At 40.2% G+C, this 25358-nt stretch overlaps 1 protein-coding gene across 5 annotated transcripts in view; it reads right to left on the bottom strand.

Moving 5' to 3' along the window:
- ano8b (anoctamin 8b) overlaps positions 1-25067 on the bottom strand; it is a 43744-nt gene extending 18677 nt beyond the window's left edge. The window contains exons 1-3 of one of the 5 annotated variants that reach the window (XM_035941527.2): positions 24647-25067; positions 1752-1862; positions 765-897 (exon numbers count right to left, since the gene is read on the bottom strand). In XM_035941527.2, coding sequence (XP_035797420.2) covers positions 765-897; positions 1752-1862; positions 24647-24827 — 425 coding nt within the window. In that variant the 5' untranslated portion in view covers positions 24828-25067. Of the gene's footprint in view, positions 1-764; positions 898-1751; positions 1863-2002; positions 2043-5740; positions 5881-23407; positions 23507-24646 lie in introns of those variants that run through there. The other 4 variants (XM_023295274.3, XM_035941530.2, XM_035941528.2 and 1 more) reach the window with 4 other exon arrangements.
- Between the last annotated feature and the right edge of the window lie 291 nt (positions 25068-25358).

Here is a 25358-nt window from a genome sequence, read left to right as displayed (position 1 = left end):
CATTACTGACATTACTGTTGATAAAGTGGTCAGAAAAATCAAGAAAATTCACAGATTTCTTTACTGTACTCAGACCAGTCATGTCTACCGCTGTATGTAGTCACTCTCCAAAAGGCCCTGTACGTGAACTACATGAAAATAAAGCCTGGAGTTTGTTAGCTTAGCATAAATTCAAAGCATGTTTTTGTACAGATTCATTAAATACCAACAAAAGTGAGATTTAGAGGCACATTTTGTTACCTTTTAAACAGAACAAGGCTGAATGGTGCAATGCTGAGCTAAACGCATTTCCTCTTGACTGTACTTTCATATGGAGTTAACAGACATGAGCTGTATCACTTTTCTCGACCAACTCTCAGCAGGGAAGAGCAGAATAAACTAATTTCTCAAAATCCCCAACTAATATAACACAGACTACAACTAACACATCTACCTGATGGTGAAACTATTGTTTTTTGCAGATTAATCAGTGCTTTAAATCATTTATCAGGTAAAAATGACAAACATTTACACTCCACGTGCTGATTTTCATTGCTTTATGTGACTGTAAAATGAGCATAAGCATCATTATTTTCTGACTTTTAATAGCCATACCGAGTAGTTGATTATTCTAAACTCATAAAAACATATAAGAATAAATAGTCATCAGCTGCATCACTGTTGTCAATAGGATCAAGCACAAAAACAATGAATACACTGCTGCAAAATGTGTTGCCAACAACAGAAAACCTCAGCGGAGACTCCTTTCTGTGCAGATTTCTTACTTTTCATATGTGGCGGTGACGAAGAATGCGTAGACTCGTGTGTGCTTATGATGTCGGATTTGGATGATGAGCTCTGGGATTCCCAGCCGGATGTGGTTTAGTAGCCATAGTAACGTGTGGTCATCTGTAGTGTCTGTGGCAGGAAATGAAAAATAAAAATACATTTTCAAACATACCCACGCATCGCTGTGTACATGAGTACTCCCACAGTCTTTTGCTATTTATTGCGGAGCAGCAGCTGGAGGTTAAGTGTCATACTACCAAACACTTAAGAACAACTTTCTTCTCCGCCTCCTTCTGCTGCAGATAATAGTTAAAAGAAGAAATTAAAGAAATGGAAGTTTATTGCTTTCGGCCGTGCCTGGAGAATGAGGAGGCATTTTTACAGCTTAGAACTCAAATTCTAAATTAAGATATGGAATAAAACTGTCATTTAATTTTGTGGTGCTGCAGTAAATGTTAGGTCAATAAAATGAAAATGAAAGGGTGCTTCATTGCGCAAATTTGCATTAAATTGCATAATGTAAATATGCCTGTCTGTGTGTGCTCTTGTACTTGAGCAACATTTAATGCTTAAAAATAAATATATTGGAAAGTTAGGACATCATAGCCAGCCATCACTTCCTCAGAGGGCTGTTTGAGAGTTGGTTTTAGGTTTTAGTGGCGCCGAAACAATTAGGTAATCAACTGTTAATAGTTTAAACAGAAAATATTCTCTAATTACTCTGAAAAAATGCCAAATGTTTGCTGGTTCCAGCTTCTTGGATAAGAGGATTTGCTGCTATGTCACAGTGTATTAAACAGACTTTGTGTACACAGTAATTACTGACATTACAGCTGACATTCATTTCTGCATTTTAATATAATTGGCAGATTAAAGGACAATGAGAATAATAAAAAAGCTAATGATGTGCAACGGGTGTCATTGAGAGTTCTCACACATACACACATAAATACAAAAAAAGTGTGTGTGTTTGGGTGCCTGACCTGCAAATGTCATGAGGACATCACAGTTCTCTGTGGGCACCGTTTTCATCCAAGACTTATGAGACATGATATGTCTCCCAGCCTGCAGCAGCCGCTTTCCAAACAGCTTATCTGAAAGACAGCAAGAAAGAAAGAGGAGACAGACAGACAGACAGACAGAAAGTGGGTGAGTCACCTTTTCAAAGTGAAACAATGTAAGGAGCAATGACATTTCTAACATTTTCAACAATCCCCTCTTACAAAAGTCTTACCCCTTCTGCCCCAACACACACACATATATAAAGACACACACACAGAATTGTCCTTCTCTACGGGACAGATTTAAATGTCACACCCCTTCGCCCCACAACACGAGACGGACAGAAATAATCCTGCCCTGCCAAGACCAGAGGCCACACATTGTACACACAGTCTGAACTGTCACAGAGACACACAGTGACACTCAAATGAATCAACTCAGCTCATCCTGCTGCAGTTATTTCTCGGTGCTGTGACACGTCCCACGTCTCAGGGACACCCACATGCTTGAAAAATAAAAGAGCACCCTTAAAGGTTTACAGCATGATAGGTAGAACTATGCAACTATGATTTCAGCTTCTGTGTAGAATTACCATCCTGAAATCAACAGCAGACCAAAAATAGTCCTACTGTAGCCACACAGTAGTGTGACATTACAACACGGCCACCTTAATGCAGCAGCCTGAGGGGGAAACATGCACAGTGTGTATTTCCTCTCATGTGGATACTGTAACGTCATGGAAAAAACACAGTTTAAAACAACTGCAATTTTTGTCTCCCAGCTTAAATGAACTTTATGTTCGCTGTGACCCCTCCTTCATCACTCACTGGCCCTGCAGAGGCTCAAATTCCCACTGATATGTCAGTGCAAATAGTTTAAAGAGGACCAAGCGATCTGTAACCAGTGTAACCCCAATGTAACCCTCTGCTGTCAGACGACACTTTGTGAAAACTGTTTACCAAGTCCTGAATAATAATGACAACAGCCTGGAGAGAATGTCCATCCCACAACAGCCTTGTAATCAGTGAGGCGTTAGTTGTCAGGGGAGCCGGAAAGTGGGGCACCTTCCACAGATCGCACACAGGCGTGTTTAGTACCACAACATTCATCAAATAACATCCTATTTGTTATTTGTCTGTTTTTAAAGCAATCGTATGTGTTAGAAATGTGGAAGTGTATACAGATAAGACCAGAATATGAATACTGCTTATGACTTTACACAAGGTTACTGTCCATCTCATCACTTTAGGTATTGCTTACATAGTTACAAATGTGACACACACACACACACACACACACACACACACACACACACACACACACACACACACACACACACACACACACACACACAAAGCCACTGCAGGCAGTAAATTTTACCAAGGCGTCACCATTATTAGCACGATGCATGGCTGTAAATCACACTGTATCTCTGTACGGTTTGTGGATCCAGTAAACACCTGTCACATAAAAACATCTTCTCACAGCTGCTCAATGTGTCCCTCTAATTCCTGGAACAGTGAGGAGAGGAAGACATGTAGAGGGGCTTCACAGAAAAAATCCAGAGTTTTCCAAAGAATATATTTGTTTTGAGTCATATTCAAGTTTGCTTTCGGCAATAAACCAAGTTTGTTTCAGAAAAACTGGATAATGCCTGTTTTTAAAGCTGTACTAATGGATAATTTTACACACACAAAGAGCAAATTACTAGGCGTAATTGGAAGAGGTGACCAATGATTGAGAATCCACAGAGAGTTATCATCCGACTCTGATGTTCCCCTTTCAGTCTTTTTTTGGATCAATGTGTTGGTTTTCTGGCATGTAAACTCTACTATTATCCTGAACCTCATTCCCAGCCCCAACAGACTGCTGTTTACAGCAGGAAAACCCACTGTAATCCACCTGTGCTGTACCAATGGCAGAAAGACAAAATTAGGGACTAAGACCAAGGGATAGACTATGTACGTGTGTGTGTGTGTGTGTGTGTGTGTGTGTGTGTGTGTGTGTGTGTGTGTGCGTGCGTGTGTTGTGTGTGGTATGTATTTTCATAAGGTTTACACTAATTATTGGACACTGTTAGGACGTTGGGACACTCGTCGCTATCAGATCAACTAAGACTGAACTGTGTCTCTTTTTCACTTGTAATTACGTCTATTGTTCTTCTCCGTTTTGTTAATTTTCACTGTTGTATCACCTTTATTGATCACCAAAAACCAAATCTTACTAATTTCCAGATACCAGTTCGGGGTAATCTGTGGCGGCCCCCTTACTCAGCTTCAAGCCATTAGCATAACCTTAGCCACTGTGAAAAAAGCCAGTTTCCTGAATTGTGGGGATGTGAGAGCACATAGTGACCACAGAGGGAGAGAGCTACTGCATCAGAGCCAAAGAAGCAGATTTCATGTATTTCTCGGTAATTGGTCAACAAAAAGAACAATACCAATAATTGGATAAAACGTCAAAAACTGCCCAGATGATCAGACTTACCAGGCTCATAAGACCAGGCTTAGGAACTGATCATACCCCCTTGTGGAAATGTACACTGACAGCTGTGGACACCATGAATGCATACTTATTGTTATTATACTACTTTCTAGTCCGCTTAGAGGGGTACGTGTGGACGCTATGGACAATGGTAATGGCCCTCAAATACATACAGGTGCAGAAAGTACAACACTGGCCATTGTCTGTGTCTCCAAGTCATAAATTCTGTCCTCTGTCGATATCTGCTGGACCTGGCGTGGACCTCTCTGAAGACATCAGTCCAACATCTGTGCCTGTGTGAACTATGTGCACAGTAGTATGCATGTGTGTGAAATACACTACCGTTCAAAAGTCTGGGGTCACCCAGGCAACTTCATGTTTTCCATGAAAACTCACTTTTTTTCATCTGCTAACATAATTGCACAAGGGTTTTCTAATCATCAATTAGCCTTTCAACACCATTAGCTAACACAATGTAGCATTAGAACACAGGAGTGATGGTTGCTGGAAATGTTCCTCTGTATCTCTATGGAGATATTCCATTAAAAATCAGCCGTTTCCAGCTAGAATAGTCATTTACCACATTAACGATGTCTAGACTGTATTTCTTCATTGAAAAAAAAAGTTTTCTTTCAACAATAAGGACATTTCTAAGTGACCCCACACTTTTGAACAGTGGTGTATGTAGACTCTAATCTAATGCACATGTATGGGGCAACAGACTAGAGAAGAGCACAACAACAACACCAACACTTATGAGGTGTCTGCAGCTGTCCATGAGTACGTATCCAAAAGTATAATCATGGTTTAATAAACAAGGAGGCAGATATTTTCCTCAGGAGTTTGCAGAGACCAAAACAGAGATTAAACAAATAGTGAATAACAGCCAGAAACACAAAACCACACGACAGTTGATGTTGTTTGTATATGAGTAAAATTGTTTGAGGGAGTGCTGACACAATCCCTAAAACAATGCTCTTACGTGACAATGTCAGTGCTGTGTTTGTGGCACCTTCAATTAAAGAACAATATAGATGATGATTTATTGTTCAGTTTATTGTGTTCATCTCAACCTAAACAAATGATGCATTAACTTAATTAACCTTGGTTTTAATTTAATTAAGCTTTACTGTCATCTAATTAACTTTGCTTTATTCTAATTCTGCTGTGTTATTCTGCATTTTATCTGTCATTTTAATATTTTTCTTTACTCTGTCTCATTATGCCTCCTCTAGAAAACAGTCAAAAACTTCTTTATAAATATAGTGAGTCAAAGATAAATGAGAGCAATCAGACAGAGAATGTCAACAGAATACCAAAAAAATTACCTGCTAAATCTCAGGACTCGTCTACATTTTCTTAAAATTCAAATATATCTGGCTGAAGATGGTATCTTTTGTCAAGATAGATCAAAACTTAACTTGGATCTACAGAAGATTTCACTTGGAGATAGCATTACTATTTAAAGAATCTCTCAAGTACTTACAAAGAGGTTGTGACAACTTTATCTTACTCCATGCTGCTTTTCCTCTCTGAAGTACATTTTCAAACATCGCAACAGGCTGAACAGGAAACAGAGCAAGGTATTTTGGACTTTTTAATCTTGAGTGGTTCTCCTCGATGCTGAAATGTGACTGTCTGCTCCGCTGTGCTCTAGATGAAATGCTGCAGGCAGAGCAGCGACATGACAGCAATTCTAATGAGTCTTGTATTCATCGCTGAGGGAAACCAACACACACACTCCTGGAACAGGCAGCAGATTGGTTTCAGCACTTTCACATAGCTTAAATGTATGCGCTGCTGTACTGAGCATGTGTTCAGATGGTTAGCATGCATTTTTATGTGTGCTGCTTGGTTGAACATAAACAGCGATTCATAGATCACTTATCGAGGCTTTAATACACAGATGAAGCCTGTCTGGCAGGTTTGTGTCTGCAGATATAAGTGTGTTTTGGCATGATGAAAACAGCATCTCCCTCAGCTTCCAGGAAAAGCTTCCATGAAGCAGCACACCTGAGAAGATGAGTAGCTCAGCAGGTAATAGAGCTTTTACCAGCCAATCTTTTAAGGGTCACAATTATTAAAACATTGGCAACCAACAAGACACTGAAATGTAACATGTGCAATAAGGAACATTCGATTTTTGAGGGGCAGCAGAAGCAAAAAGCAACCAATTTTAAGTTCATATGGTAGTTTTGTTGCTTATTATTTTATACATCTGAACACAATGCGACAATAGCATCATATGACCACATTAGCATCAATGTACATACTGATGACAGCTGCATTAAAGAACCAGTGTGGATGGTTATTTGGCATCTATTAGTAGAAATGGAATAGTAATTACCACTGTGGTTTCATTAGTGTATAATTACCCGTAACTCCAAATTGTGTTTCCATTAGCTTACAATGAGACTTTCATATCCACATTGGGAGTGGGTCCTTATTCATGGAGTCCACCGTTACACCACCATATTTCTACTGTAGCCCTGAATGGACAAACCAAACACTCAAGAGAGGGCATTTTGCGTTTTGTTTTTGCATTAGCAGCCACATTAGGGACTCATCAACACTCGGAAACTGAGGGATATTTAGTGGATTATAATGTGCAACCTTGGCACAAGATGCCACTAAAATTTACACTCTGGTCCTTTGTAATTTTTTTAAACATATGAGAAATGCATGTTTCACCAAATAGAGCATCATGGTAATTCAGGAGTCAGTGAAAGTCACAAGATCTGTCTCACTTAGGTTTATTATTGAGGCAGCATTCATTCATTGCTCTGTGCTCACCACTTTGTTCCAACATTAGAGAGGAAAGACTCCTACAAACTGCTGGAAGCAACAACCTGCACTTCAGCTGATAATAATGCTGGGATCATTAATATGAGTGGCTGGTTTCTGTTTAATCTTTACAGACATTTTAGTTGGTAATAGATATGAAGTTGCAGGGAAAAGTGGGCGAGAAAGGCACTTTTTGATTTTGGCAGCAAACTCTGTCTTTTAGGCTCTGTAATATTTTTGGTAAACAAATGTGGATAAAACCTTCCCAAAGTAGCTTCACACAACTCTAAGTATGTTCCTCGTTCCGTCCGGTTTCTTAATGTGATGGTACAGTTCAGGATGCTGCCACATTGGAAGTGACACAGCAATGTTACCAGGTCCAACCAAGTAGGATGGCCATCGCAACTTTTCTGCAAGTTAGCAGGGTGCTCAATATGACAGGAACCAGTTGCCTTCACATTTCCAGAAAGGGGTGCATATTTGGATCTGAAATATGGTTTGTGTCTCATTGTATTGTTTTGAGTTGTGGCCTATTGTTTCCTATCCTTTTTAACTCATTTGCTTTATCTCAAAGGTTATTTATGCATGAAATGTGCAATGAACATCACACATTTTACAGCACTGAAAAAATGATTTGATGTACTTTGAAGTGCTGACAATTTACATCCAGTTTTATGTATCTTTTACATGTAAATTAAGTAAATTAAATACCTGTATACAACGTACTTGCAGCTACATAGGAAAAAGACCCCAAATATCATTTTTGTTGCAAGATCCTTTCTGAGCTTGAAAGCGCCTTTGGCCCTGTAGCAGAAACCAGGTCGCTGTAGAGTAGGTTACCCCAGGACTAGCAGCGATACAGATAAAGCCCGCATTACTCACGGCCTTCATGGTGAGATGACTGTTCCAGGGCTAACGCTTATCAGACAGCAGCCAGGCAGGCGTAACAGGCAGGGTGTCTTTCTGTGATCTGAGTCGCTCTCTGAAGCATTTCTGTGGGATGTTTATGTCTGTGTGAAGTGTGCGTCCACATGGGTATTTGTCTATGTGTGTGTGAGCCTGAAATATAAAGTACGAGATTAATAGGGTGTAAGTCAGTTATGAAACTCAGACGAGGCACTAAAATGAAGGTCAGAGACACTTAAAGAAAGACTCGATGATGCATTTAAAGTCTTCGGTGGCTGTGGGAGTCTGTTTGGCTGGTCTTTGTAACTGAAGCAGCACTGGGTCAACTGTGAAGGTTTTACTCTGTCAACTGGAGGTTATTTCACTTTTATGTTCTTTAGTTATTAAGATTTAGGCTGCGTCTTTAAGCTGAGACAAAAGTTCGGGTTGTGCTGAAAGAATACATATTATGGTGATGTTAATCAGGATGCTGTTCTTCAAAAAAAAGCTTAACTAATCCAGGCTAACATGCGTTATCAGGCTAATGTAATCCTGGTAATCCTCAGGAAGCTAATGTAATTCTTTGAACTTAGGTTGAGGATTAATTTGTTGGTTGTTCTCGTCTCTCTCGACATATATTCCATCACGTGTAAGTATGCTGGCTTCAATGTGAAGACTAAATAGTGACGACGACACCAAAAGATCATAGTGATTTTACAATAAGCCGAATGGTCTCATCAACATGTATAATTTGCTTATATATCTATATCTAAGTGACCAATCTGTGTTCAAGATTTAGTTCAAGCCATGATCCAGCTAATTAACAGTAAAGGGACGATTGCTCTGACCTCGATGCCAGATGGTTTTGGGAAAAATATGATATTGAGGTATTAAATATTTCTGTATTTTGTACTACAATTCGAAAAATTATAAGAACTTTCACTAGATGACTTAAATAACTCAATTCATGATGGCTTTGAGGTGCTAAAATTCTATATTTTATGCAGACCTAACCCAGAGTCATGTCAAACTGTCAACCTAGTAATATATATAACATGTGTGGATAACACTGTAAGCTCTATATTTCTCCATGAGGAAAGTAGATGGTCTGACTTGAGGGAGCACATTCAGATGTTTTGTGGTTCCTGAACCAAATTATTGCTGTTTGTCGACTTGAATGTGAAAATATGACAACATTTATGCCAAAGCATCACCAGATAGTTGATGCATTATTTAACTTTCTTTATTTTACTATATACACTGCCATTCAAAAGTTTGGGGTAACCCAGGCAATTTCATGGTTTGCATGAAAACTCACACTTTTTCTCATGTGCTAACATAACAGCACAAGGGTTTTCTAATCATCAATTAGCCTTTCAACACCATTAGCTAACACAATGTAGCATTAGAACACAGGAGTGATGGTTGCTGGAAATGTTCCTCTGTACCTCTATGTAGATGTTCCATTAAAAATCAGCCATTTCCAGCTAGAATAGTCATTTACCACATTAACATGTCTAGACTGTATTTCTGATTCATTTAATGTTATCTTCATTTTAATAAACTGCCATTCTTTTGAAAATAAGGACATTTCTAAGTGGCCCCAAACTTTTGAAAGGTAGTGTAGACTAGTGTCATGTTTGGGTGAGGACAGCATGGAAATAAAAGGCCTTAATAAACTTTCTTAATAAGCTGATGAAAAAACAACACTCTGGTAAATACAGCCACTTATACTACTAACCTATTGACTCTAAAGCAGATCACAGGACATTTATAGACCTCCCATAGACCACTATAATTTAATTTCATCACGGTGCACCACTCATCATTCCTGAACATATAGTATGGAGGAAAGTAACACAAATAGCCAGTGTAGAACAAGACTCTGTCAGTTCAAGTGATAACCTGCAAGGGCCTTGTTATTTGGCTTAAGTGATTTGCAGTAACTGTTAATACACACTAAAGCATCACCTTGCACGTAACATCTGAGATATTATAAACAAGCTTGTGTTGTACCTTAGCTTTAGATATACGACTCATTACTTTCTACAGAAAAGAGGATTTTCTTGCAGGGTGGACCTTGAACAACCCACACATTACCAATGACAGTAAAGTAAGTATATTACTTATAATATATACTATAATGATATATTAAAAAGTTTTATATGTATGCAGTTTTCAGGAAACATTATACATATGAGAAACCCTGTTATTATACGGTCTAGATTTAGGCTGGACATTAAGGTTCCTTATTTGTTAAAGCAAGCATCCAATCATGAGACAAATTTTTTGCTGAGTCACCACAGATGGTCTGTTATTACGGGTGTGATCAGGTGATCACATTACCTGAGAGAACCTTACTCAGTTGTTGACGGTATTAAAGTGAAACAAAAGGAAAATGATTCATACTTGAGAATACCAAAGCAGAAAGTGCAGAATTGATTTTACTCTAACTTGTGTTCACCTTAAAGGTAAATACTTCTCTGGCCACCTGTCACCAGGAGCATCTTCATGCATTTGTACTGCTTGTATTTAGAAGAGAAATTGTTCCTTCTTTCTCACTACACTGCAGTGCCAATTTACTGCACTGGCATGACGCTGAGGATTCACACTTTCAAATACACCTTTTGAAAAAGAGGCCTTTTGCTAAAAATGATTGGCAACAGGGTGCATTTCTTTTGCTGGAGCGGATCTTCTCAGCAGAATATCATTTTGAAGTTTCCTCTTATTTAGTCACTCTAATAGAGAGAGAGAGAGAGACAGACATAATGCAATAAAAAGAAGAAAGACTGACAGAACTCCCAACAGACCCAGAAGGAGGATAGCAAACAATAAGAAAGGCAGAAAACATTTCCATTATCACATCTCCTGAGTGTGTGAATGAAACAAATGACCCTATTAGAACGATTACACCAGTAAGTGGGACAGAAAGCCTAATCAGGTTCAAACACCCAACAATTTCCTTAATTAGAATCATCTCCATCCCTGACTCTGTACGTCGCCATCCTGTCCAGACAAGAAACACAGCCGCACCGGACCCACCGCTGATAGGCAGCATGCTTTCAAACTCAAACAAACACACTCCTCAAAAAAGCAGACATGGAGGGCAAACACTGTTGCATACATACGTATAAATGGGTGCAACAATTGGAGACTGAGTCATCACATCAAACCATGAAGCTCACACGTTTGAAATAAATCAAACGTGAGAGCATTCCACCTGTGAAGATTAGGTGAATCATGCTTTGAGTTCTGCATGTCTTCAGGAAAGAACTGCAAACCTTTCTCCTCTCATCTGCCCCTTTTCTTCTTCCCTCCTGCTTTCTCCAATTTTCAAACACCGACTCACTTCTCTGCTCATCACATCAGCCACCTCACTGTACCCTCCCAAAGCAAGATACAGTCTGCATACATTTACACAAGATACCAAATCGCCAAATGCAAACAATCTCCCAATTCCACACTGCATCCTTCTTTTCACTGACAGGTGTACACACAGATGTGTTTTAGAGGATGTGAAAGCCTCTCTTCCCACCGCCGCAGAGCTCTCCTCCTGTCTCTCTTCACTTTCTTTCACCTCAGCCTGCTCCTCTCTTCTACACTGTGGCCCTCTCAGCCTCTCTCTCCTCTTTATATCTTTTTGCTGCTACCATCCCTGTCTCTTTCTCTCATCCAAATCCTCTCTCTTAGCCCCCTCTGGGCACAATCTATCAGTCTTCTTCTCTCCATGCTTTCTTTTTATCTCTCTCAGCTCTCCTGCCTCCCCTCTCCGTCAGGCTGTCTCAAGAGGTATTTGTCATCATTGTGTACACAGAGCTCCTATATGATGTCTTCAAACTAGGCAGAGGGAAAGGAGAGGGGGAATGCTTGATAGTGATACAAATAAACATGGTTCAACACAGTGAGCTGCTCCAGTACTAACATAGCATGTTTTCTGCTGAAGGCTTAATTTTTGCGATTAGGTGAAGCATTACTCCAACTCATGTTTCATCAGTGAAGGTCTTCAAAGACAAGTGGCAGCCAGCAGGTTCAACTTCAACTCTGTATTTTGAAAAAGCGTGTTATCAAAACCAGTTTCCTGTAGATTTCAAAACTATATTGCATTAAGGCTGCAATCAGGAGTGCTGCAAATTAATCAAGAAGATTATTTAAGATAGTCTTTGCATGACATTTCATCAATTAGAAAAATGACGGGAGAGCTTCAGTGTAACTTAGTAATCCAAAAGTAAATGTATAATAAATAATATTATAGAGTCATCTTAAGTGCATCAGTAGTCAAGGAAGGGATCTAAGAACTGTGTTATAAGTACAAGATAAGTGGCATCCTAGACTCCCTCCTCTGTTCATCTGTTTAGAGATGGATGTTGCGGTTTTCTCTGTTCAGAATGTAAATATCACTGTATCATTTATCCTGTAGCTGCAGTTGGACTGCTACTTCTCATCCTGAGGATCTGTCTGTCTTGTGTCTGCCATACATTTGTGGAGTACTTGTATAGCCTCCCCTATATATAGATATGTGCACTCCTCATTGCACTTATCAGGTACTTAGAACACAGTTCTGACATCTATCATCAGACAGATTCACAATCATTCACAGCAGCCATGTGATGGTGGGAGCTAATAAATGCCTGAGACTCCCTAACCTTAATATATAAATTAGTCAGGTAATAATAACATAGGGTCTTAACTATGCTATGGAAACTCTTATGGCTTGGTTGGAAAGATATTGTAGCTATTGAACAATTTTTCCACTCAAGATGCTTTATTTGTGATTATGGTTTTATTTATGTTAAATGAACATATTATAAACACAAATGACACCTGAGACTGATAGGAATGTTACTCCTTTGGCATACATTTGGTTATGAAACAAAATATCTAGAAAATTCAAATTTGATCTGGTGACGCTGGTCGCTAGATGACAAGTCAGAGAATTACCAAAGTTATTATAATTTACTCTGTAGGTACCAGGAGAATCCATATCTCATGGTCATTTAGCCACAGCTGACAGAACATTTAATGTAAAACAACCAATATAAACCTGCTAATAGAAATGGCAAAAGGTCAGGAGATGTTCAGTTTATAAGCTGAAAGCTGTGAGGGTTAATGAATGTAAAATTTAAAGGTAATCCATCAAATAGATGGAGGTCATTGAGATATTTCATTCTAGACCAAAGAGATGGAACAACACACCAATGGACAGGCAGATTACTTGAGAGATCAGGTATAAAAGAAGCTTTATATGACATAGTTGATATCAGGATTTCCTATCTATGGTGCAGAGAAGTGAGGTGTCTGTTTCACCTTTGTGATAAATAGGATGAAGATGTCAATGCTCATGGATGTCAGAACTCTGGTTTCCTCATTAACATTCGTAGGGAGGATAATAGGGACTCGTCCTTGACTTCAAAATAACAAAGATTGCATGTGACACTGGAGCTGCCGGTGGCTGAGAGCCAAGAGGAGGACGAGGCAGGAGCATGTAGGAAGAAAAGAGCCACAGTGCCCACACAGCAGAATAGTTGAGGGATCACTTTTCCTCATCCCATCTTCTTCCTTTCCTTTACATCACTTTTTGTTTGTGCTCCCCACTTAGTCTCACTAAATCTGCCTCCTTCATTTCCCACTCTCTCTTTCTTTCTGCCAAGTAGGCTAATCGCTGGTTCATTTTAGGTTAGCTGGTTAACTTGAGAGCGCTACTGCAGCGACAGAGTAAAGCAGCAGGGACAGAGCTGTTGTATGCGTTATAAAGCCGGGGTTAAATGAGGAAAATAACACTGTGCACGATTCAGTCAGGTAACAATCATGAACAGAAGCCAGCGTTAAATTCCTTTCATGCCCAGTATGTGCAGAGTACTCCTCCAGACAACCACAGACTGGTTATCTAACTGGCTGAATTGAACACTGTCAAGGGGGGGATTACGAATTATGAATAAGCGAGTGGTGATGATGAATATAGTCGAGTGAATAGCAGCCTTTGTGGAGCAAACAGACCTCCTTGTTGAGCAGTGGGCAACTGCCAATGTGGAGGAAGGGTTTTCTGATGAACACACAAAACAAAGGGGCATGGATTACTCTAGACAACAATGCAAAAACATGCAATTGGCCATTTCTCTGTTGTATGGAGCATATTGAGGGTCACCACAGCATCACTGCATTTTTCTTGGATAAGAGGTTGGATAGTTAAAAAGCATGGCTAAATACCTGAAGAAAAGATTAAATTTATGATGGATAGCAAAGTCTTCAAGAAACAGTTCAACAATTTTCTTTCCTGCCAAGAGTTAGATGAAAAAACTAACATCACATTCATATTAGTCGGTTTAACATGATGCAGGAGCCAGCTGCTGCTGCTTATGTTTACATAGCTTAAAGACAGAAAACAGACAGCCTGTCTCTCTTATGCAAGATACAATGTATTAATATGCTTTAGAGGTGTTGGTAGGTGGATTTTGTTACTCTTGGTAAGATCTGTGTGTATCCAGTCTTTATATGAAGCAATCGGCTGCTGGCTGCAGCTAATTTTAGACCTCAGCTATAAAACAATAGCAATATGTGCCACCAATACACACTTCATCAAAAGCAAGAACAAAACTGTTTGATAAAATGTTTGATAGTTCTATTCGAATTCATTAGAAGCTCACTCTAATGAAAGCACAACAACAACACAAAATTGAGTCACATGAACAAACCTTTAATATGGCTTCTCCCAGGCTGATCGGCAGCGTTATCAAACAATAATCGTCTTAAATACAGACAGCTCTGGCTGGTAACCATTAACCGTCACAAAAGACTTTGTCTTGGTGGCTTGTTAGTGACTAAAACCCCACAATGCGCTCTGCTTGCCAACATGGAACTGTCTGTAGTGAGCGACCACCTCATCAGGTTGCTACAGCATTAAATAGTCAAAAACTCCACCTGGTGGTATAATTAGTTATTACAGCTAATCTACAATACATTTTCTGACATGCAAAACCTTCGTCTTCTGCCTTATCATCAATATATTTTTAAAATTTTAAATCATTAATGACAATCAGTTAGCTGTTAATCATTAAGGTGATATGTAAATATATTTGTGTTTTTCATTTGTGAGTTAACAATAACATTGTTAATGGTTAAATATGAATTTCCCTATAGTAATTAAAAATTAAATGAATATGTTTTTCTCCAGGGCTATGGACTGACATAAAACATTTTGTCATATTAAATATATTAGCTATATCACTCAGCTCTAGCTTCATGCTACATACAGACATAAGAAAGACAACAAGGGGTAACTCTGGATATGGGATGAACAAATAACTGATTTAAAATCTAAATCATACTAGCAACGATGCAATTAGCAAATTGCAAAGGATGCAATTAAGGATATAGTTTATGCAACATGTCGAATTCAGGCTTTGGGACCCATTTACCCAAACATGTCAATGGTGTTGCAAATTCATAGCATCCTCCTTGTGTAACAGTCACACTTTTCCTGGTATCTTGTGTGGTAATACTTTAATATGTTTGAAATCTTTTACATAGTGAATATTGGCAGAAGCTTGACTTCAAAAGAATTATATTATGAATCAAATCACAGTGTTATTCAGCATTATCTGCTGTACTACACTGCCAATCATTTTCCTCATTCAGACCACACAGAGACATATGGAGGACCTAACAACTCAAGCATTCAGAGAAAACAGACTCATACATTTTTAAGAAGCTTTAACAGAGTGCATTAGTGTCTAATGTAGGATTGTTACTGTGCATCTGACTGACTGTACAAAACTCTAAATCTAGCACGCATTTTCAGTGAGACTCAGTCCTCTGTCTAGGAAAGTTAGTGCTCACAACAATTTACTGAAGGTTAATTGAATTATTGCAGTAAATATAGAAACGAGATTGCTTTCATCAAAATTGAGAGGATCCAGTTTGTGCCTGTGTCTCAAGAGGTCATTCATAATTCTAATCATTATAATCATTAGATAATTAGACACTCTAAAGCAGTGAGACAGTCCAGCTAACGTCAAGCAAACTGGGCATCTCTGCTCGCATCAGAAATTATGCTGGGCACTACAGCAATCGAGGAGGATAATAGAAAAGTGAATTTCAAGAGAAGATACTGCAGCAGTGAGTCAGTCAGTCTGATGGCTCTCGGACTAACTGATCTGTATGATGGTACGATGTTCTATTCCTGGACAGGAAAGATGGGAAGGAGGCTCCGAGTCAGATCAATACCCCAGAGGAACCAGTGATTATTGTACATTACTACACCATTCCTCCCATTTCCTTTCCCACTCAGTGACAAGCAGGGGAAGATATCATTAATGACTTAGTCAGCTTTGATTTCATGCGCTTTTCAACAGGGAGCACAAAGAAAATCCATGCAGCAGTTCATCCTGATTCATTCAGCTCCACAGTTTCGACAGAGGAATGTGAGGAAAGTCAAAAAATTATTTTTAAGCACAGCAACACAAGTGTAAACTAGTGTTTTAACTGAAATCTATTATCACTGGTTAATCCAAGGCAACAGAAGCCAGTAACTTTACACTATATCAAAGTCAAAGCATCTTTGAGCTGGTGAATCCTACTCATTTTAGTAAGGCAGCCCGCTCACATTCAAGGACCTTCATGCAAACCTCAGGCGGTTAACTCTTCTGCTTCAATAAACACTGATCAGGAGAAAGCTGAAAAACCACAGTTATTTCTCTCATAAATGCAAATATGGGCGGCGATGCAGTTTATTTTCCTTGACAGCCAGTTTTTTCAGACATCATCAGAAACACTGCACAATCACAGCTGTTTCATAGCACTTTGCCAAGGGAAATAAGCTGGAGTCAAAGCTGCAGCAGGCATATGACAGCACCAGAATCATGGTTTTTCTGACCATATGACAAAATGATGTGCTGCAAGCAAACAGGCACGTAGCTGCAGAGGACACATAGAGTATATGTTCTATTCTATGTGGTGACGTGACCTGAACAGTAAACAGAAAGGCAAGAAGAGAGGAGAAAACAGAGGGAGAGGAAGGAAGTTCAATAAAACCTTCACAGTTGTAAGCTTTCATCCGTCAACATAGACGCTGTTCAAATGTATGTGCTGGAACACAATGTTCTCAGTTTGCTGTGGACAGACTTTCACCACATTCAAATTCTTTTTGGGGAGTGGGCCTCTCGGACAAGGAACAACAAATGCAAGCATATAGGAGTAGAGCACAGACTCCTTCATTAGACATTTCACTAATTATGCCCCAACTTGTTCAACCCCACTACTGGGTCAGTCAGGACACGATGTGCAGACAAGTTTTCCAGCAGAAGTCCCAAAGCTTCCAATATGTCAGGCTAAATTACAAGAAAGTGTGAATAAAATGATGACATCAAAGCATCTATTTCCAGTGGATAGAATTCTGCAGCGATAACATCATACTGTCTTGGCTTCAAATACTTAATTCAATGTAAACATCAAATGGCTTCAATGAAAAGCTAGAAGAAGCTGACAAAATATGCACTGGATTCTGTGATTTTTAAAAAAAAAAAAAAATATATATATATATATATATATCCTGTAAACTACCTCATTAAACAGAAGAAAAAGAAGAAAAACAAAAGGGCAAATCTAAATCATACCAGATTCTGAAGTCTTTTAGCAAAATCCCTTATTTCACTGATCACACTAAGGTCAAACTTTTACTTTTCCTAAAATGTAAAAATATGTCTTTTAATACTATTCCAATAGAGCAGTATATTTAATTAGACTGTCTGTATATGTAAAGTTAAAATGCACATAAGTTTTACATTGCGCATTTATTCCATGACCTTAAATACATACTTGTGTTATAAATGGTATGATGCATCATTGATTCTTAATGTAACACCTCAAACTACATGCTTCACAACTATGGCATGGTTGACTCTGGGCTCAGCATCTGTTTTGAAAGTTATCGGTTCAGTCATTACAGAAGAGACATAAAGGACAAGTACAAAAGTAATGCAGTGTCTTACTGACAGATGTTGCTTCTGGCAAGCGTAAAAAGGAACATTGTAGGAGAAGTGATTCTCCGAAATCTATTATGTATATGAGCAAGGAAAACAAATTTCAATAAAAGGACTTGAAAGCGGAAAATTTTAACAGGACATTTACTGAGGTGAAATCTCGGGAGGACCCACAGCCAAGCTCTTATCTGTCATCTACGGCTGTGGGCTTTATGCTAATATGCAAGCAGAAAATGTTGTTTTCCTCATTACAGAGCTGCACACAAGCTACTCTCTCTTCAGCATGCGACAAAGGGTAGAAGCTGATGAGCACTGATTCTGTTCCTCATATGTACTAAACTAGGTCCCCCTCTGCCCTACACACTTGGTAAGCGAGTTAAAAACACAGAGCCATGCCAGGCAATTATGGGGAAAATTATGTCAAAGTGATCAAGGAAAGACTCCTGAGGTAAATACTTTTAATCAGAGGAATCCCAAGCAAGCAACTAAATAGACTTTGCTGCTTTCTGCTAAGATTTACTTTGGACATTTGGTCCCTTACAGAATATAACAAGGAGAAGGTAGCAAGGGTAGATTAAATAAACTTCATATCAACACATATCTGACTACATACACAATATTATCTATGATAGACCAACCAATATATCAGTCAGTTAACATGTGTCTGTCTACTTACCTACCAACAATCTATAAAGTGTAGTGGCTAAACAGAAAGAGTCACGAGAGGGTATTAGCAGAGAAGAGAACATGAATGATAGAGAGGATGAAGACCTACATCACAGTTTGTGCTTTAAAAGTCCCTTGTTCCTCATTGCCCAACACTGATGTGGATAATATGTCCAGTTATCAGCAGCAGGAAATAGAGCTCTCCTCCCTCATGTATTACACTTTCACAGCCTCCCTTTAGCCTTTTTTTTGACTGCAGAGTGGCTAATGTGGAGCAATTCTCTGCGACTGAAGCTAAAAACAGCATTCTACACCATGGTCATTGTATTTCTCCAGGCTTTGCTTAGCAACTAAAAAAAAAACAGAAGAAGAAGAAAGAAAAAAAGGCAATCAAATCCAGGCCCAGTCCCTGTACAGTCACAGAGCATAAAGGACAGGGTGACCGAATCCACTTCAATCCTACTTTTTGCTTTCATGAATTCAAAATCAGTTCTCACAACAGAAGGCTGGTTACTGGCTCTGTCTTGATCACAGAGAATGGAGCCTAAACTCACTGATAAGGTCTCTGCGACATGTCACTGCTTCCATACAAGCCAGGAGACGAGGCAACACCAGCAGCACTTCTCTGCGCTTTAAATGCATTAAGCTGTGGAGCGTGCATTATCACTTTCTGCATACAGTTGGATAATCTTCATGGATATAAATGGAAAAGTGTAAACTTCCAGAGGCCATGAATGAGGATTTAGAAGTTGGTTGGAAGCAAAGAGGCATTATGGGCGATGTGATTAAGCCATTATAAAGTCGAGAATCTAGGCTGAGTGAATCACCGCTGGCAAGACAGATTGTTTATCACAACTCAGGGAACGTGTCAAAATTAACTTCCTAAAACATATCTGCATCTAATGGCTCAGGATATAGTTATCTACACAGATGCACAATTACAGACGGAATCATCTCCTGAAGGGGTCTGATAGTACCCAGTACGTATCTCTGCATTTGTACAAACAAGCCAGCAAGAACCAGGTAACGAAAGTCATGCTGAGCCTTGAAGGATGTGGCCACACTGATACGACATTAAACAGATGTAAATTCAGCAGAACATGTGGCTCTTTTAACTCTGAAGCATGTGAATTAGCTCAAATGTTCTTTCTCAAACGTTTTTTGTCCATCAAATGAGCACAAATCTGCAGTGATGGTTGTGTCATTGGCACTGCACCTTAAAAAGTGTGTTTTTCAGTAAAAAGAAACACAGGCTGTAGGTGACTCGGATTATTTGCTGATGCCAAGAGCCAAACAGAAATACCAGACCTCTCTTTTCTGCAAATTTAAAATCTAGAAAATCTCTCATTTTACAACACACTGTAATTATTTTGAGCTAAGATACCACGAGTGATTGCAATAGTACTAAATATTGAGCCGACAGCCTACTGTGACTGAAAGACTGCAGCAGAATTTTGACAGTGATCAAGAAAACGCAATAAATGAGGATCAGTGAGATCACAGCCAGAACGTAAGCCTAATACAGCCAGATTGATGTTGGTACCAATCCGGCGTATTAAATCAGTGGATCCCTGATCCTCTGAGCAACGTATGGTGGTGAATCTTACATTTCTGGCAACAGAAAAGTGAATTTGGACATTTAGTGTGAGCAGATAGAGCCAATGTGCCCACAAATAGGCCACAAACACCATCAACAGGAAATCCCTGAAAGTGTAAGTATCTTTCGGCCAGCACCAACTTTACTGTAATGATGTCAATTTCAAGGCATAATTGATATTAAGTGCAATCACAGTAAAGGGCTGGCGATTTAATTTTATAGTTAGCCTGATGGTCTGCTTAATTCCAGCATGAAATGTCTTGCCCCATCAGAAGCTGGTTCATCAAAGCACTTTGTCAGCTGTGTGTCTGACTTATCAGGTGAGGCTAATAAAGCCACAATATCACTAGCAGCAAGGTCACCCCTATACTGAGGCGACTTTCCTCGACTGCTAATGCAGCTAATGTGCAGCTCAGCACTTACTCCAGGAGCCGAGAAGGGAAGGAGAACAGGAAATGTATCTCTATGAAGCGTGCAATGACTAACAGTGATAGAGGCAAAGACGCAGACGTAGAAAGAGACATTAAGTTCAGAGTCATTAGGCACAACACACTGCTGTCATTATATCAAACTGCATTACATTCATCAGCCCCTTCATTTGTGAAGCTGTGGGAGGGCGCGAAACCAGCGGCTCAGGCTGTTTGCTGCTGCGGAAAACAGCTCTTCTTTTAGGAAGTTCGGTGTGATGCGTTTTCCTCTTGACGATGCCCTCACACTGCTGTATTTAAAGCAACCTGTGTGACACTGAACCTGACTAAATCTCTCTGAAGTAAAGCTGAGGTATTCGACTTGCTTAAGAGGCAGAGAGAGCGGTGCCCTGGCCAAGAGTCTATGGATGAGTGCAGATCCCTGCTTCATACATTTTACTCATGCATTTTGCAGCCTGTAAAGTGCATTTATTAATGTCAAGCATCACGGACAAAGTTGAACATGTTTACATAGATGAAAACGTATCCTTCAAATCTCACCACTGTCTCAGAAGAGACCTGCACTTTCAGATCAGAACAGGGGTGAAAAAGGGGTTTTGTACTATAGTTTTAAATGGGCTTTAAACGCAACACTGACTCACTTTTATATATTTTAAACAGTATAACTATTTAAATTGTGTAGCAAAAAAGGAGAAACTATAACTACTTAATGACACACACCATGACTGTGGCAATTGGCAATTATGGGCTAATGTCAAAACTGGGGTTAGAAATAGCCATTTATGAGGCTACAGTGCTTTAATTACTGCCGTATTTTAGGCATTGTGCTGATGAGAGAAGGTATTTCCTGAGCTGCAGGCGCACAATGAAAAACTGCAAAAACAGACTTGAAGATAAAGTTCAGAATTCAAGTAAAAATGTTATTTGAAGTAAAATGAGGTTAGTTGAAACCAGATCACATTTACAGGAATCTATGGAGACACAAAATCTCTGGCTGCAGCCTACTAACGTTGCATCTTCTCCCAAAGTAAGAATGAATCTCACCATATTTTCTAATAAATGTCCTAAATCCGAGACCACTGTGCTAGTTGATTGGGCAACCACATATTACATGGCCTGATTTCCATTACAGAGAATCTTATCAACACTGGCCTCAGAGGGAACACACACTAATTGGTGAGACTTTTACGTTGCATTTTCTAATGACGGGTGCTTAATTAATCCTTGAAACGCTGGCTTGTGAGCGCTGGAGCTACAAAGGGAGATGACTGAGAGGATCAAAGTCATTGCGGTCTACAGTGGCGGGATTAGGAAAATATGGTGGAGGCATGGAGACAATCGAGCACCCAAACCTCAAGTGAAGAAAATCCTTCCAGACTGCAACCAAAATCTCAGCTGCATGGAGAAGTGACTGTGCCCTGCTGCTGCTCGCTGACTGACACTGACACGTGTGAGTATGGTTATGTGATATCACCGTAATCCCACTGAAGTCCCCAAACCCCTCTCATAACCCTTGCATGGAAATGAACAGTCAAGTGAGAGTAGGAGGAGCAAGACAGCCACTGCTGTAAATATTAGACCCTTGTCCTAAACCTTTAGTACATTTCAAACGTAGAATGCTCTGTTTTATTAAGCAGTCAACACCCTGACTGAACATTTCATCTTTGGAACTGCACTGTATAACAGTCTAAAAAACTCAGACTGAGACCTCAACGGTTAACAAACATAATAAAACTAAAGAACAACTGCTCTCAGCTTGCAGGTTGAGGCTTTCCGTGTCATTATTCTTCTTCAGAATCAGTTTCTGGTTTGGACATGAAGGGCTGAATTACTCCCAATATTACAACTTTTCACAGTGTAGGAGTCAAAGGTGAGCTGATGTGCTCCAGGTTCAGTGAGTTGGGAGTGATACATGGAGAAAGAGGTGGACTTCATAGATCTGTACACTAGAGGAAGCAACAGTTTAGAGTTACATGTAAGCCATTTTGAGACATGCGGGGATTATTTTCATGGAAAAACTTCTAAATATGTAAATATGTTTAGGGCTTTCATCAATGACTGGAGAAGGACTTTAAGTACTGATTTTATTACTTTTATCTGCAACATAATGTTTAACGAATGATTACAGGTGTTGCAAGAGTCAGATTTGGCTTTGAAGATCCTCACTTTTATCACTATTTCCTTATTTATGTGTGTTTGTGGCACACAGACAAAAACTAGTCTGTGGTAAATGTACACTCATCTTTATGTAGCTGTATACTGTAATAAAGGTTTTTTTTAGCTATTGTTGAAACGATATTCTCTAATCTCTAGTTCTCTAGTGATGGACTGAACACAGTCTTACAAGCTTGTTTATGTTACAGAAACTGAAGCAGAAACATTACTATAGTGCTTATGATTGAAAATTCTCAGAATAAAGTGAATACAAACCTGAGTTTGCACTACTGAGATCCAAACAATACTTTACTGGTACCCTATTTTAAGATATGTAAACATTTTTCTACAAACCCATTTCTTCCTTTAGTTAAAGAAGGTAAAGTTCTCTGATTGTACATGGCAAAAACACAAGCAGACGCACAAGCAATTGTCTAAATAAAAAGTAGAAAATGTTTGATCAATGACAAAAGAGACACAATCATGAACCTAAACAGACATTCAGTGCCAGTTTTTAGTACTACAAACCTTTGGACTTAACAATACATGCTGGCCAGCTATAGAAAAACTAATAAAGCCTGCACTTCATATTTTATACATCATTTTTAAGGGTGTTAAACTATTGAATTCTTATATTAATATATTTTTGTGATTTGTCTCCTTACAGGTTTGGTCCTTCTCTTTGCCCCAGTACTGCGTCTAGCTGACGAAGTCACTGTAAAACAGAACAAATCTTCACTTCGCTGACCCTCCAACACACCAGTAACCCATTCAAGGATCCGAGGTGGCACCACTGGGTGCTACCCTCTCAACAGAATGACATCAGGCTGCTCTTGCAGTCAGCAGCTGCCTGCTCAGGTTACCTCGACCAAGTGTGGAAAAGAGCGCTCATCTGCTGACAGCCCATTGCTCCACTGCATCACTCTGCAGCAGTGTTCGCAGGGCGCACTGAGGCCGTCTCTGCAGCCGCATGCGGGAAAACAATCCTGGCTCGGCAGCTGAGGCTCCCTACCAAGCTGATATTGTGGTCCGTTCCGAAAATAGCCTCACTTGCAAATATTGCAAAGGGACCACTGTGATATGATGTATTCAAATCCACCATCAGTGTCACAGAGTGTAAACAGAACGCATGTTTGCTTTGATTACCTCTTCTAAAAAGAGAAATATCACAGTTCCAGATCTGGAAACTAAAATAAAGTTAAATGTGAGGAGGTGACAAGCACACCCCATCACATACTGTAACAAAGCATGAGCACACAGCCTGTATGGCTTAACCCTCATTAAAATGACAAAACATGCACCTGCTCTATAGGCTGTCCAATAGCATGCAAACTGATCCTGATAGAGGAATAAGTGGCTGTCTGCAGCAGACTACAATAGTTTGGAGCTCCCTGTGTGATCCTGGAGTTAATAAACCTTTGGCAGGTTAACCAGAAGAATGACTGATAGAGATAATAAAGAGGTGAAGGGATATCCATTCTATAAAAACACCTTGCAGCCTATCACAGTGTGTTAGCTGCCCTTAAAGACAATGAGAAATAAACTACAGCAGGAGAGCCCAGAGGAATACTGTGAATAAGCTCACGACAGGAGGTGGGCTGGAGGCGACACAATACCCGACAGTAAGGTCAAAACTAATAGGATGAACCAAATGTGGCCATTTTCCCAAACAGAGGACGCAGCATGAGTGACTGAGGAGCTGCTGCTGTGTGAATATGCAGCACCAGTGAAAGCCATTATTTACAGGCCTGCAGTCTGATCAGCTGCTCTTTTTTGGGACGCCCTCGTGGAGACAAAAGAACGGAGCCGCGAGGTGTGTGACGGTGCGGCGCTGTCTCGTCTCCAACATCCACCTGCAGACACAAACCGCACCGTCCGCAGCCGAACGGGCGCTCTCGACTCACCCAGTACACCGGAGGAGGTTTGCGGCGGGGCAGTGCCCGGGTCCGGCCTCTCCGCGTCTCCCTGCTGCGCTCGGTGTCGGTGCCGGGAGCTCTCGGGGCCGTCGCAGGCGGCGGACGCACCGCTGGTGGCCGCCGCGGCTGCGGCGCCTGCCGCTGCTGCTGCCGTCCCCGTGTCGGGCATGCTCTCTATCAGCGCGGAGCGACGGAAGATGAAGATATTCTCCGGGAAATTGTGCAGTGGTATCGCATCTCAGGAGGAGGGCAGAGCATGGGTGTAGCAGGGCGGCCGGTGGGGGTCCGAGGGAGGGTTAAATGAGTATGAAAGTGAAGTGAAGGTTGTCGGCGCAGCGGCGGACCATCCTGGAGGTGCTCTGGAGCAGGATGCGATGCGCGGCTGGATGGAGAGACGACTGTAGAGGAGGGACAAAGAGAGGGAGGCGGGGGGAGGGGGCTGGGCCGTGGCGCACACTTTACAATGCTCCACTATAGTATAATAAGTGAGTAATTTAGGGTTGTCTGAGAGTAGGCTATCTATCGGAAAATTTGTAAGGCTTGTGGAGGAATTCCCTCATGTAAAACTAACTATAAAGTCAGGTAAGGCAGTCCAGCTTTTATTACAAACCCGCCTCATACACTTCAGTAAAATTTTAAAACCCTGCATCAATCTTTTACGGTTATAATAGTAGATTTAAACATGCATGACCCTGCAGTT

Source organism: Amphiprion ocellaris, chromosome 2, assembly GCF_022539595.1.
Source record: "Amphiprion ocellaris isolate individual 3 ecotype Okinawa chromosome 2, ASM2253959v1, whole genome shotgun sequence".
In the NCBI taxonomy this organism is placed as follows: Eukaryota; Metazoa; Chordata; class Actinopteri; family Pomacentridae; genus Amphiprion; species Amphiprion ocellaris.
Note: the sequence above shows the minus strand (reverse complement) of the source record. Positions and strands in the feature narration are given on the sequence as shown.